This window comes from Mya arenaria, chromosome 6, assembly GCF_026914265.1.
Source record: "Mya arenaria isolate MELC-2E11 chromosome 6, ASM2691426v1".
NCBI lineage: Eukaryota > Metazoa > Mollusca > Bivalvia > Myida > Myidae > Mya > Mya arenaria.
In genome coordinates, this window is record NC_069127.1 from 72,228,321 (window position 1) to 72,244,273 (window position 15,953).

At 33.6% G+C, this 15,953-nt stretch overlaps 1 protein-coding gene across 8 annotated transcripts in view; it reads left to right on the forward strand.

Annotated features, from left to right (window-relative positions):
• Positions 1 to 1,006: 1,006 nt before the first annotated feature.
• LOC128237068 (phosphatidylinositol-binding clathrin assembly protein LAP-like) overlaps positions 1,007 to 15,953 on the forward strand; it is a 67,386-nt gene continuing 52,439 nt past the window's right edge. For 7 of the 8 annotated variants that reach the window (XM_052952257.1, XM_052952262.1, XM_052952261.1 and 4 more), the window contains exons 1-11: positions 1,007 to 1,279; positions 5,882 to 6,024; positions 6,373 to 6,448; positions 6,848 to 6,990; positions 8,221 to 8,277; positions 9,240 to 9,351; positions 10,618 to 10,724; positions 11,445 to 11,486; positions 12,041 to 12,064; positions 13,983 to 14,071; positions 15,113 to 15,230. In XM_052952257.1, coding sequence (XP_052808217.1) covers positions 1,141 to 1,279; positions 5,882 to 6,024; positions 6,373 to 6,448; positions 6,848 to 6,990; positions 8,221 to 8,277; positions 9,240 to 9,351; positions 10,618 to 10,724; positions 11,445 to 11,486; positions 12,041 to 12,064; positions 13,983 to 14,071; positions 15,113 to 15,230 — 1,050 coding nt within the window. In that variant the 5' untranslated portion in view covers positions 1,007 to 1,140. The remainder of the gene's footprint in view (positions 1,280 to 5,881; positions 6,025 to 6,372; positions 6,449 to 6,847; positions 6,991 to 8,220; positions 8,278 to 9,239; positions 9,352 to 10,617; positions 10,725 to 11,444; positions 11,487 to 12,040; positions 12,065 to 13,982; positions 14,072 to 15,112; positions 15,231 to 15,953) is intronic. The other variant, XM_052952260.1, reaches the window with a different exon arrangement.

The window sequence follows — 15,953 nt, forward strand, 5'->3', positions numbered from 1 at the left end:
GAAAAAAGTTTATAATTGACTATATGCCAAAAAGGCTGGGTTGCCAGACTGAAATAGTTGACTGGATAGCATATCATATTAGATGCTGCAGTGCTTGATTAGGTCAGCTATTGGATTTACTTCCAGCTTGGAGCTTCTTGTTTTACTGTTAATCTACAAGAACAGATAAAGTGTAAAGCAGACTTAAACTGTATCATAATTAAAGGCCCATTAGCTACATTTATAAATGCTAAAAAATATGTATACATATTTTGGAATTTTTAAAAACATTGGTAAGAAATAAGAAGTTTTGAAACCAAATTAGTTATATATAAATATTAATGAAAATAAAAAGAGAAGTAGAGAAGAAAGTGTCAAGATAGCAGCAGGATTCGAAATGTAGACATCTGAGTATGCATACATGCCATATCCCGCACCAGAGGAAATAATCCCCCGCAATTCTGATACTGTATGCAGTCACTGGACATATCAACTGCACAATAAAGCAATACAGGGTTTCATCTGAATATTTTTCCTCCCTGATTGCATGTAACATTTAATCAAAGGCAGATTCGTTAACATTAAAATGAAAGTTGTGATCATTTAAAAGTTTCTGATAAAATTTGATACTGATGTTAGGTTTATTATAGATACTTTACACTAGTATTGACAGGTTTCGTTATCAAGCAATATTGAAGTTAAAAGCAGAGGCATAATCCAACAGGTTATTCGCTTTGTTATTTTACAGTATAAACAAATGAACACAGACCAGAGCCAATAAATGTCCATTAAATGGAAATCATGAATATTGGGTTACATCTGTATTAATATTGTATTCTTTAATAATTATATAGAATGAAAACTTGCAAAACAACATATAGCTGAAATAGATTTGTTAGCAAGAACATTTAGCTACTATTTCTGTAGATTTATCATGAATGACAAGGGAGGCAAATCCAGTAATTTAGATACATGATATTGTATTGCCTCCCTTGGTCACGTGATGCATCTAATTTTGTCCTTTCAATGCGCCATCTTAGTCGGTGGTATTTGACGAAAACCACCCCTTCTTGATAATTAACGGTGTTCTGTGCGAATGTATCAAAGTTAACGGGGTCAGTTGACCCTGGTGTTTATTCTTGGTAGCTGACAAAAGTTAAAATGGCTTCTAAAATGGGACAGAGTGTTATGGACCGCGTTACGGCGGCAAAACACACGATTGCTGGGCAGGGCCTGGCAAAAACTGTTTGCAAAGCAACCACTGAGGAGTTGATGGGACCAAAGCGGAAACATTTGGATTGTAAGTTTTACTTCCATTAGTTTTATCGTTATGCACATCTAGATATCATTGGCTTGTCATAGAAATCGTGCACCGTCGGCACTTGTTGCAACAGTATTGTTGTTGACATGTCATGTGTCAGAATCTGTGACAAAAACTAGGAGTAGGAGTCCCTGATTTCCACAAATGTTAATTTATCTTCAGGGTGGTACACTAGCAATGGTGTGATGTCGTGGGGTTTGCTATTCATCATTGGGTCGTGTTAAATAACCTCGTTCGGATAGTGAATTTCATTTAAAAAAATCCTAATTGTAGAGTTCTGATGAAAGACGCAATCAAAGTTTTTAGTTGAATGTAGCTTCAATGTTAGGACTGAGTAGCAATTGAAATGATCGACAAGATATTTTCTTACAATTATAAATGACCAATTTGCTATTTTCTAGAAATTGATAAAAAAGATGAAATCATTAAACATTATACTACTAAATTTTTGAAGGTTGCAATAATGCAATTAAAGGTAGACAGTGTGCAGACAATATTAGTGGACAATTATAACCAATGCACTTTTTGCAATATAAAGTAGATCTGTACCACATTTGATTTATAATTTAGTCACATTTGCGTTAATGGTAGACTACAAATATTAACTTCTCTTTTTTTTAATGGTGAAAAATATAACAACAAGAAATAGGAAATGATAGTTTTAGGTTTGATATTTTATCAATATGTGATGGATGAAAGAACGTTTGATACAATATATCAACCAAACAACATATACGGGTAATGCATTACTCAATATGATTCAAAAACTGGCTTATTGCGTGTAGGACAAATTTGACAGCTCTGTTTTAAGTTCAATGCTCTTAATGGTTGTATAACCCTTAGCGATGCCTATCCATATGGCGGTGGTCGAAATTAACACAAGCCCACAAGCCCTGCACTGGTAAAATGTCTTCCAGGCTTGCTCAAATTCTGGATTTTATTTAGCAGGGCTTGTTTAATAATTTGATGCCAATCAATAGTATAAGAATTCAGGCTTGTTCATCCAAAAGTCTTAATTTCAATGACTGATATGGTCCTGCAACTGTGGGACAAATTTAGTGGGATCAGAAGGAATGTTAGTTTAATGATCTTGTTAAATCAGTAGAAAAACAGGGGGTTTCAGGTTTGATCACGAGACTTGTGCCATACTGCTCTGAATCTGTGTGATTATTTTATGTTCACCTTAAAATTTCAACCCCCAAGTGATTTCTTCAAGTTTTCACTGATTAGGCAGTTACCCCAACATTTCCTGGGAACAATATTAAGATATCTGCTGTCTTGTGAAATTGTGTTCATCTCCTTTAATGGGTGTCTAGCCTTGGTCATTGTGCCTCTAAGCAGGATCTCTGTTAATGATTTAGCTTCTGGGCTTGTCTCTATAGTTTCCATTTTTTTATTCAACAAATAATTTGACTTCTTACGCTCATTGGCTTGATTATTTGCAAGAGTGTGTTTTTTTGGTTGTGGGAGAAATGGAAGTACATAAAGCTCACTTGTCCCTCTTGCTGACCACAGCAATGGCGGCTGGTAATCAAATCTAGAATGCCAGAGAAATGAGTGTCGGCCACTACGCAAACTGATGAATATGTAAATATTTTGCAATTGACAAGGAAACCTATTTACATTTATTAGTCCACTGAACTTTTACATTGGAGTTTATAAATTTAAAGTATAAGTCAAAGTTTCTTAATATTAGCATAAATATGTGTTATTTTGAAGTAAAATCTTATAAAACCTTGAAATGAAAACAATACTTTTAGTATTTTAGCAATGAATGGCAAATTTGTTTTTCAATATTGGTAGTACTTTTATTAAAGATTTGATTACTTCCTTGCATCGATTGAAGATTGTAGATCTATACGAGAGTAGTATAAATATTACTCCTGACGTTTATATCACTCCTGACGTTTTACAAACATTCATAATTTAGTCTGACGGTTGCAAATGTTGCATAGAAGATGTAATCTGAATCATTAAGTTCTGACATCAGTAATGCATTGTTTGTTAATGTATTGTTAGTGGTTATATATTTGACCCAAAGATATCACAGTTTTATCTTTTTTATACTTAAATATATATCGCAATAAATCACCACTGTAGATAAAAGATAGAAAATCCCAAAATACTGACATAAAGATGCTACAAATAGCAACAGTAGCTCTGATGTGATATATGTTAATTGAAATTGACGTCAGTTGAACTGATAGAGAAAGTTTGTAGAGAGATAGAGAGTCCTGGTTTGATATGATATCAGATATTATCAATTGTTACAATTAATCCAAGGTCACTGGAGTGAAAACTATATCCTCATTCCAGAACAACTTGAGTTAATTTCAGGATATTGTTAGAAAACAAAGTAATTAGTGAATCTTGTGGTCATTCATCTTACGACAATAACCTAAAATAAAGTTTATTCATATCATTGTTTGGTGTTCATTTGATTGAGTGTGTCAATGACCTTTTGCTTCATTGCTTCATATTCATTTCAATTTTTGGTATTCAATGGTTTGTATGGTACTGCTGGCAAAGCATGATACAATCCATCTCCTACTTCATTTCAAGGTTATTTCAGAATAATATTATATTGGCAAGGATTATTCTGTTGAGTAACCTTGCTTTCGACCTTAACATTACACAAGTCTGGTATCTTGGTGTCAAAACTCTGCATAGGGTGCACATAAATATTCCAGTCATAAAAGTTCCACTGGGAGACATTTAATGCAATAGTATTACGTTTGACAGCAGTTGTCATTTTAGTGAAGAATGCTGCTTCCTAAGATGTCAAATTTGAACTTGTTAACTGATACATGATTGCTTCAGTTGCCAGCTATTGATTTGGGGCAAATACTGAAGAGGCCTTCATGGAGACCTATAGTTTGAAACCATTGATCCACTCAGGAGTCATATGGGCTGATTTTGCAACTATATTGATTCCAAACTCTAGCCACAGTTCCATGAATGAATAGGGAACCACCTGTTTATTGTAGATATACAGTACACTTACTGGCGGAAGTCTTTGAATGGCCATTGGTTTGGCTTTAATGGTGTATTGACTTGAAATCTTTAGATGGTAGTGTTATAAACTTGTTTGTTTTTCTAAGAAAAAGAAGTCCTGGCCCCAATATTGAAACAATACTTAAGTCAGATCTCAAACTCAACTTATTTTACCATATAACAAGAAAAGTTATTAAAAATCATATATGTTTTTACACATTTTAAGAGCGTATTCTATCATAGAATATGTTGTTTTAAACCTTTGGTTACGATTCCTATGGAAATATATTTTACAGCCAAAATAGTGTTCGAGTAAAATCCATTGTTTTTTTAGAAATTACTCAAGTTTATTTTTTTTAGCCTATAATTATTTTGTCTTTGAAATATTGACGTTTTTGTTCATCAACACATTCCATTTATAATTACATTTTCAAAAAGTATAAAAGCATGCAAGATTTTGAATCATACTATGGTTTTATATGATGAGTTGAGTTTGAGATTGAGATTTGACTTAAGTATTTTTGTGATATTGGTGCCTGGTATTTTTTTACCTTGGTGTGGTTGTCAGTGCTCCGTCAGTGGCATCAGTTGCAAAAACTTCGACATAACTCAAAAAACGTCTTAAGGTCCCTTAGTAAATGAAATTTGCTTCACTTGTTACCAGACACAATACTACTAGTATGGCAAGGCCAATAAGTTTTGTGCTAACAGTGGTCATTTTATGCGCCCAGTTTGACTGAGAACGACAACATAGAGCGTTGGCAGCATTCTTGTTATGGTCCTTTTTTTCTACAAGTACTATGTTTGTTATATTTGTGAAGATTTAATTTTATGCAGAGCACATACGCATATTGCATAGTATGGTTTATGAACAGTATGCAGCCCATTTATATTTAAAAATGCTGACAAAGGTTTGGTCGTAATATCAGTTTCCTATTATGATAAACTGATTTTTATGTGATAACCAAATTAATACATCTTGGCTATATCTTGTCTCAATATCTGACATGTATCCAAAAGTACTCGGGCATTTAAATTGATACATTTTCAAATGACCATAATAACAGCACAACTGTGGCAAGAGGCAGCTTCCATAATTAACATGTTTCAGTTTGGTACCACTAACATTATTTTTGCCCAGGAACATTCTCCTGTGCAAAAATTCTCTGCTGTTTCCCTTGGAAAAACTACATTTCTGTTTCAGCTGAAAGGCATCCGGAATAATTAATTGAAAAGTATTAACTTCCTGACATCCTGTTTGAGATATTTCATCATTCAGATTTGATTAACTTAGATTTGTGTAATAGAGCTCAGTTACAGTTAGTGTAAAAAAAGCTTTATCATGATCTATATTTAATCCTTATTCAAGAATGAAAGTGATTAATAGCCTACATACAGTAACATATATGTAATTATATACAGCAGTATAATAAACTTAGTGCTTTGCTATTCAGGGACATTGTATAAATTGAGTTTAAAAAGTTAGTTAGGAAAGTAGACCTTTTCTCATTGTTGCCGGCATTTATAGGCTGAAAGTGTTCAGACTGAGTAGGATGAGAATATATTATTATTGCTTGTGTATTTCAGACCTTCTACAATGTACAAATGAGCCGAACGTATCCATCCCCCAGTTGGCAGACCTGCTCATTGAGAGAACTCAGCAGGCAAGCTGGGTGATAGTGTTCAAATCCCTGGTCACCATTCACAACCTCATGAACTATGGAAACGAGGTAATAAATAGGGTGTTTAAGTCATGTAGTAAAATTAAGTAAGGATTATATTAGTGTAATTCGATTGTATGCCACCTCTTTTGGAAAATAACATCCTATGACATTAGTGTGGCCGCACGTATGAAGGCATGACGAGTTTCTGTCTTCGTACCATCTCTTAGAGTTAGACTTACCTATCAGGATGACATTCATATTATTGTTGCTTTTTCTTGCAAACCTTTACTTTCGTATGTTTGTAACATTTTACATAAGATAAGCGATTTTCTACAATTCACCAACTTCATTTGTTAAGAAATTTGTATTTTGAGGTGATTGCATTTAACTATGTTATATATGTTTCTTCCCCAGAGATTCACCCAGTATTTGGCATCAAACAACTGCTCCTTCAACCTCGGAAGTTTTATTGACAAGCAGGGAGTACAGGGTATGTCTAAACCAGTTGCCATATTTGAGAATTAAGCTATTGTGGAAGAAAAACCATCTTGGTAATGTCATATGTGTTGCTGTGATGTCTTCATAGTAAGCTTAAGTAATTTTTAGTTCCTTCAACTGCCTTTTTCTTGTCCTTTAATATTATGCTGATTCCAATTAGAATAATTTGGGGTCTTTCGGCTTCTGAAGTCTTCTGAACTTTTGGTTATAACACTTTGAACCAAAAATATTGGGCTAGAAGTCACCATAAATTAAACTTATGTGCTAAGAAATGTTAGATAAACTATGCAGTTTTTCATTAATTTTGTATGACATTGTCAATTATGTTTTGCAGTGTAATCCAGACATTCAGTCTAGTGAAGTGTGTATAACATTTTGACTGTGTTTGCAGGTTATGACATGTCCACATTTATTCGTCGCTACGCGAACTACCTGAACGAGAAAGCAGTCTCATACAGATCAATGGCATTCGACTTCTGTAAAGTGAAACGAGGCAAGGATGATGGCCTCCTCAGAACAATGAACACAGAAAAGGTAGGTATGCAGGGTTAAAATTGAATGTTATAGTAGTTAGTCTGGAAATAACCAGTATACATCCAGTACAAGGTCACTGGCCTTTCACTCGAACATATTGAAAAACTCTAGATTAATGAGCAGTACAGATCAGTAGTAAAAATATTATATTTCTTAACTTCAAGCTGTTGTCTCATTCATATGAACATTAGTTCTTTAGTAGTCAGATAAGATTGTAACAAATTTATAAGATAAGTCAGATAAGTGTGTAGCCAATTAATAAAAGTGGTCAGATAAGTTTTAAACCAATTTATGAAAGTAGTCAGAAGTTTGTAACCAATTTATAAAAGTAGTCAGGTAAGTTTGTAACCAATTTATAAAAGAAGTAATAAGTTTATAACCAATTTGTAAAAGAAGTAATAAGTTTATAACCAATTTATAAAAGAAGTAATAAGTTTGTAACCAATTTATAAAAGAAGTAATAAGTTTGTAACCAATTTATAAAAGAAGTAATAAGTTTGTAACCAATTTATAAAAGAAGTAATAAGTTTGTAACCAATTTATAAAAGAAGCAAGATAAGTTTGTAACCAATTTATAAAAGAAGCAAGATAAGTTTGTAACCAATTTATAAAAGTAGTCAGATAAGTTTGCAACCAATTTATAAAAGAAGTCTGATAAGTTTGCAATCAATTTATAAAAGTAGTCGGATAAGTTTGTAACCAGTTTATGAAAGTAGTCAGATAAGTTTGTGACCAATTAATGAAAGTAGTCAGATAAGTTTGTGACCAATTAATGAAAGTAGTCTGATTAGATTGTAGCCATACTAGAGCTTTTATTGCTACATTGTAGATGCCATTTATAAGTCTCTTTCAAGCCTGAGTTTAAGCTGTTAAGAATCTTGGCTCTAGTAATATATATGCTGTTGTTCAGAGAGGACTTAATTAGGTCGTTACTTTATCAAAGGTATTTGATATAATATGTAATTGAATACTTCTTGTTGCCTTTTAACACTGAACAAAATGTTCAAGAGATAAAATTAATTCTTGCACGGTTCAGCTAAAATAATGATATTCAATTACCATACTAGTTTTATCAGCTACTGATAGCGGTATACACTGGTTTGCATTGAGGCCATTTGAAACTATCGTTCCTGTGTTTATAGTTTTTTTAAGCACATGTAAAAGGTTACTCTACATAGGCTTTTATGTCTTTAAATTGAAACTGAAACTGTTGTTTTCTCTCTTTTTCAGCTCCTGAAAGCATTACCCTCATTACAAAAGCTTATAGACTCCCTTTTAGAATTTGATGTAAGTATGAATGACTTGCACACTCAATGAACATGTATTTATAAGTAGTTATATAAAGGAGTTATTTTACTGTTACGTGGAATCCCACTTTTGATTTTATGTAAAGCTAGATGTACACGTGAATTGGTAAAGGTCTCCAACCCACAGATATGTGTGAATTCTGGATGCCCAGGGACCACATATCATAAATTAAGGTATTCAACCCACAAGTATGTGAGGTACAGATATCAGGGGACCCCATACAATAAATTAAGGTATCCAATCCACAAATAAGTAAATTATGGATGCCCAGGGACCCCATATAATAAATTAAGGTATCCAACCTTCGAAAGATTGCAAAATAAGTCATTTTATGGGACATTTCAGTGATAATAGAGTAGAGTGCCTCCGCTAGCTTCTTTGTGGGTCTGGTTCCTTAATACATACTGAGATAAGAGTGGCAGTTCTCTTTGAGTGTAGTTGTCCACCTCTTAGAGTGAGCTCTAAATGGATGTCGGTGCTGGATTTCACTCAGGGAAAGAAATTAATAGTGGTATATAAGTTGATATGTACCACTCGTAATTCCTTTCCTTGAGTGAAATCCAGCACTCCGGGAAAGAAAATAAGAGTGGTACATATCGGCTTACAACTGTATTTTTGACTAATTTGCAATGAATTGGTTAAACAAATATATAAAAGGGCCTTCATATTGATGCACATATTGTATGATTGCTTTTTGAATTGATAATTCTAAATAGTCACAAGTTACATCTATTTTGACATTGCATACAAAGCTATCAGCACAATTTGTGACTTTTGCTTAATGTTCTATTGAAATTCTTGGTTTTACAAGATTTTCTCATACGCTTGTTGATAAGGTGGCATCCATGTTCTTGATGTGATATAATTTCTTTCTAGAGAGAAGTAAATATATAAAAGATCAATATATTTCAATTGTAATGATGATGTTCCCTCATTTTCAGTGCACGAGCAATGAGTTGAGCAATGGCGTCATAAATGCAGCTTTTATGTTACAATTCAAAGATCTTATACGACTATTCGCCTGTTATAATGATGGCGTTATTAATTTATTAGGTGAGTAACTGACATGAGTTTGTTAGATTTGTCTGAGGTGTCCTGTTTAAACATAAAATATTCAACGGATAATGCAAAATGCTCAAACAATTCTTATCTTTTATAGGCTCGTTCATATTTGTAGCAAGGAAAGATGTTACAAGATAAAGTTGATATCTTTATCCTTATTTCAAGCTAATTAACTGTATAATTTTGAAGCGAAATAGAAATAAATGTACAGTGGAAACTCACTAAACCGGATCTCCACAAAACCGGAATCCTCGGGATACTGGACTTTTTTCAGAGTCCCGGTTTTCCCCTTCCATTTTCAATGTAAAATAATCCCTACAAAACCGGAACCTCGGAATTCCTGATACCGGACAAAAAATCGAGAAAATTTGTTAGATGTCAACGTTATTTTACCTTACAAAACCGGACGTACATGTATATTTGTTCAAACATGTCAAAATGATTTTGTGTATTAGGAATTCGCGAATCGCGTGTCACTTTGTTTTGACAGCCGGTGCGTCGTTAAATATTGCACCCGTGATGTTGTGTTAACTCGATAATCGACAATGATGATTGCGCTGTGGATTGACTGTCGCGCAATAATCAAACGATAGTCAAACTTGTGAAAAGAAAATTGATTGAAACATCAATTTGTTTGTTGCAGAAAATAAAGAAATAGAAACGGTTATTAAGTGATCATTTTGGAGGGTTGTTTTATCTAACGACTTCTATGATTGAATCAAATTAGAGGGGTGCGTTAATTATACTATCAAACATACTTAACAAGCATTAAATTACGCGAGTTGTTTTATTTTAAGACTTGGAAAAAAAGATGATTATAAAAACGCAGAAATGTTTAATTATGATTATCACTTTTGCATGTGCATTAATCATGTCTCAACCTCCGTCTAAACGTCAACTTCCCTTTAAAGGTTAACTCAGTTAATATTTTGAGTAAACTTACTCCGTACATCAAATCCTCACTAAACCGTAATCCTCACAAAACCAGAAATTTTGCCCAGTCCGGTCCTTGTCCGGTTTAGTGAGTTTCCACTATATAAGTACACATGTACTAGAATATGCTTGTGGTATTTTTGTTTCTTTTGTTTTTGGTACATACTGGTCTATTTTGGGTTTGCTTAAATTTTTATTTTCGATATAATTAACGAGCATAATCAACAACTATTGGCTTTTTTCAAAGAAGTACTCTGACTTTGGACAAGTATTATAGGTTTAGAATTTATAAATTTTTAATGAATGACTATTCGGTTATTTCAGAGAAGTATTTTGACATGAACAAGAAGCAGTGTAAAGAGGGGTTGGACCTGTACAAGAAGTTCCTGGTCCGGATGGACAAGGTGGCAGAGTTCCTGAAAGTAGCAGAGGTCGGTGTAATGTTATAATGCTTTGGTTTGGTGTCCAGTATAAATGGCTGCATCTTACTGTAGCAGCTTTTCAAATATACTTCCCAAGCTTGTCAAAATGAATATCAGTACTTGTTTTACCCAACAAATTTGCTGAACCATAATTCAACTAGCTAAATTAGCTTTCGTCACAATCAAGCTTAAAGACATTAGTACAAGCTATTCTGAATAGACTTGTGAATAAATACGGCTTGAATTCTTAAATAGCATGGCTTTAAAAACTATAAATAGCAAGCCTGACAAAGCTTAGGTTGACCATTGTCAAAGGCAGCCAAGATTCAAGCTCCACCAGGGTCATTTTCTCCAGTTCTCCCATAACTGACACCTGTACTGGTTCCTACCCAGGAAACCCATGTGATGGGATTTATATGAGCTTACAGCTGTCTTCCAATCAAGTAGATCATCAGAACTGAATTACCACAATTCACAACACAAAGTGCTCTTTCACAGTTAACAGATGCAGCAAGAGTTTGAAATGTTATCATGATATAGATGGTTAGAATTGAATTTGCATCTGTATATTTTATAAAAAAAAACTTATTGTGTAATGTTGAAAAATATCATGTTCTTTATCTAAAGTTTGCATCTAGTTACAAGAATATCAGTATGCTGTAATTCACATGCTGGTATTGGCTAATCTGTTCTTGTATAACCGTTTAATTCCTTACTTTCTCATTACAGAATGTTGGAATTGACAAGGGAGATATCCCAGACTTAGCAAAGGTAATAGCAGGTTGCATGATCCATTACGTATGTTCATCACATGAGCATCATTGAAAATTGCTTAATCGTCACTTTTCTGTACTGGGGTATAAGGTTAATGGTGTTCATGTCTAGTTGCCCTTAGGGATCTTTTTATGTACATCCACTGTATCACAATCATTCCTCAATCTTAAATATCCAAATTGTTCACTCATCCATGGCATGCTCATTATTTTAGTTATATTTTGTTAACAGTTTTCATTACACCTTTTTCGTAATGCACTCATTTTCTGTAAATATAGTTAAAATTTGTGTTCTTTACAATTGATTTCATTGGTTTGGTTCACATCATAAATCTTGTCTGTTGTTGTGGGTTTTTTTGAGAAAGAAAGTTTTGTTATAGTCTTGTATCAGACCATATTTTTACATTTTGTTATTACACAAATAAAGCAAGTCCCATCACTCTGGATATATATTTGAGTTATTTCCCTTGATTGGCTGTACACTATATACAAACAGACAATTATTCACGATGTTCTCTAAATGAAGAGTTTGGTGTATTTTGTTCTCTCCAGGGCTTGGTAGGCAAGGAAGACAATGTAAGTTCCCCAGCAATTATGTGTCAAACTGCACTCTTTAGCCCCCTCTTGCCTCTAAACTTGCTTAGTATTTGATTAGACAAAGGTACAGTGTGTGTATACCACGTGATAAATTACGTCATAAATGCTACTTAGGATGGCAAAATATTGCTTCGAATTAAGACTTAAAAGAAGGATATGTTTCCCATTTCTACACCATTTTAAATGAAACGTAGAGCAGTCAACGCCTTTGGAGCCAGAGTTTGATTGAGAATTTAAGCTTATTTTGGAAACAGGTTTGTCAAAGTATTTGAGGAAACTAATCACCATGTCGAACTCCGGTAATAAAACAAAGGCGGGCTCTATCAGCGGCATAGACTGCCCTTTGTTTTATTTGAAATGGTGAAGAAAAATAAGTTATCTTTGTTTTTAAGACTTCATTTGAAGCAAAATGTTGCCTCCCGACAAAGCATTTATGACATAATTTATCATGTGGTATACACACACTGGGTAAGCTGCCATTAAAGTTTTGAGACATTTTGAGTTTGAAGCAGAAGAAAAAGGAATTAAGATATTTGCAAAGCTTTGTCTGAAACAGTTCAACATTCAATTACTTTTATATGAATGTGCATGCTCCTGCAATAGTCCTTATGTTTAATAAGATACTAATATGCCATTATTGAATATATATATTTGCCTCTTACTAAATTGACAAATTAGCTCTCTCTTCTGTACACATCTGGTCTCTTCAGGTTTAAAGATAAACTTCTTCCTCAATTAATAAAATGGACAAAAAATGTTTATGGACAAAGCTTTGAAAAGGAATAAATCTGTTGCCTTCTCAATAACTGAAATAAACTATGCTCTTAATTTGCTTTTAGTTGAAATAGTGAAATACATGTTCAAAATAGTTTGCTTTCTAAACCTGGAGAGAACAGGATGCTGCCTTCGCTAGTGTTGTTATTATTTTGTATTTACCATTTGGTTAAAACGTCACATGTTAACAGTAACTTGATGTGTATATCGGACATTTTCCAAGGAAAAAAAATCAATTTTCACATTTCTTTTCCCAGAAGCAGTGCAATGTGAGGAAACTAAATGGTGTTCATGGGCTTACTAAAAAAAAATTATTTTTTTTGTATGTGATTGTAACAATAATGCTAAAAAGGACTTTGATTGTCAGACTTTCTCACCGGAGCCATTGACTAGTTTATAATGTGTTTTTTTGCATACACATATCTAATATCTATGCGGTCATCGTTTTTAGCATTGTTTGGAAATAATGATAAGGGCTATTCCATTTTAACATAACACTAATCCCAGGAAGGCAGAAAAATAACTTCTTTATGGCCTGTTTCCTGATAAAATTTTGCTACAAGTTCAAAAAATCTCAAGGGATGTTTTAATATGAAAGTGCATACCACAATTGGCTATTCTTTAAATGGAATAGCCCAAAGTAAAAAACCAAGCTGTACATTTTTTTCCGATATACCCATCAAAATTCTGTTAACATAAGATTATGACGTAAAATCATTTGGTTTGTCTACAGCTGTTTTGTTTAATCAACTAAAACTGTTGGCTTGATACAGTACTAACATTGAAGAGGGATTGTAATGTACACAAATTTGTCCTTCCGTTCATGTGAGCTGTCACTGATTTGAAGAAATAGAAATTGTTGATATCCATTGTTTACCTCAAGGTTAAATATAGCGTTGACACAATGTTCTATTGTTGTATTGTTTATGATAGTTTACAATTTAAGGAAAATATTATCTGGTGAACAATGGATAAACCTTTATCTGCCACAATTATATAAATAGTTTTAAGTACCTTTGTACTATTATGAAGCTTATTTCGGAAGGAAACTGTCTTGATTCATGGCCAAACTGTTTAACCACTCCCAATACAACTATCATACTAATGCATGTATGTATTACAGGCCCCTGCCAGTCTTCTGGATGCCCTGGAAGAGCACTTGCGCTCCCTGGATGGCAAGAAGGGAACCGCAACTGTTGCCCCACCTCCCAAGTATGTAAATACTTGTATATAAAGAATGTTCTCATGTTAAGTTATTTACCCATGTAAATTACAAATGCCCTTTATTATTAATTATGTTAAAGAGTTAATTTGAATATTATCACCACCTTTGACTATCCACCAAAAGTTGTTGATTTTAAGATATAAGCATTTATGTTAAAGTGACACTCATATTTAAAATCAATACATATGCATGTATAACAAACATAAATTTTGAGTGATAAACCTTCAACTTCTTACTAAATAATGCATTTAAGAAAATATTAATTACTGACAAGATTGTAACTGTGTATATGTAGGGACTATACACCAGATTGGCACCAAAAAAAGTTTTTTTCTGTAACGAATCTCAGGACAATTATCTAGTAGAATGTGTTACGCTTTGATATAATATATATATTTAATTGTAAAAAAAAGTACCAAAATGTAAAAAAAAATGTGTCTGAGACCGGGTTCGAACCTGTGTCGCCAAAATTGTAGACCCGCATCGCATCCACTGAGCTCCGACGGCTTACTCTAATCGGGTGACAAAATTAAGCTATACACCTACCTCGGTAATATCATGTGATAACACCGACTAGCCAATCTCGCATAAGGAATTAATTCTACCTGGTAGACATACCCAGTAATCTTTTTTAATGGAAAAATACAAAATAACTGCTAAACCTAAATAAATTGTAAACTATGTGGTACTTCAGTTAGTAAGTTTCAATGCATTGTACACATCGATGCCAAGTTTGTCAGTTTTCAACAATTTTTGTTTTTTTCGCTATTTTATCATACGGAGTACAGCTCCTTTAATAGCTGAAAATGTGCAAGTATTGAATGACTGCTGGGTCCTTAAAGATTTACAGTGATAAATACAGTATTTACAGTAGAAATACCGTGTTTTCTGCACCTTTCTTTCAAATTGAACATGGTATCCTTCATAAGAACCATTGTTTAGGAATTTGTCCTAAATAAATTACTTACCATCAGAAGCATACATGTGTGTTTTCGTAAAAATTGCATTTTTCTATGCGCATGTTTCAGACCAGCAGGGTTCAACACTGCGGTGAACTCTATGTCCTCTAACTCGGTGGTGAGCATTTCAGAGGAGGAGAAGAAAAAGATACTGGAGGAAGAGAGCAAACAACTACAGCAGCTCAAGGTAAATGGCAGAGGGGGGTGGGGGATAGGGGGTGGGGCAATGCTCCAGGTAGTCCAAAATGGGGGTCATCTCAGTTTGTGTACTCTTATCAAACATTAACACATATGCAAAAAAATGTTAAATGAAACAAACTACATTAGTTGACATGATTGGGTGGGGGAATAGAGAGAAAGTTGGGTCCAGCTGGGTCAAAATAGGGTCATCTAATTTTATAATCTCTATTCTGTTTTCAAATATTTACACATACTTAAGGTATTCTCAAGATAATGCCGAAATTCGAGGGGATGGGGTCTGCCTCTCAAATGTTTGAAAGCACTTTCCTGTTGAATTGTGCAAGATTCAAAAATGGGCAGTGTCTAGCAAATATTTGCGTCAGAGTAAACTAAGATATCTACATAAATTTCAACAATTTGAAAATTCAGATATTTAGCATTAATAAAAATTGAACACAAAGATATTTTGAGATTTCTATATAAGTGCCAAGTATAATAATTGTGCTCTTTTTTGAAGACCTACCTGAGCACTGTAATACAAAACTTTATAGGTTAGCAACATGTGGTGAGGTTGTCTGGGTTTTGCTTTCATTTGAGATAAGGGTGGAGTCTTAAGGAAATAATTTGAGATTGTAAATTTGAAAAGTACATGGCAGTGGTATGGTTATTATTGAATGCCGAAACTTGCATTCATATTTTTCTTCCTTGTTGCAAGTTGTGTGCTCTGTTC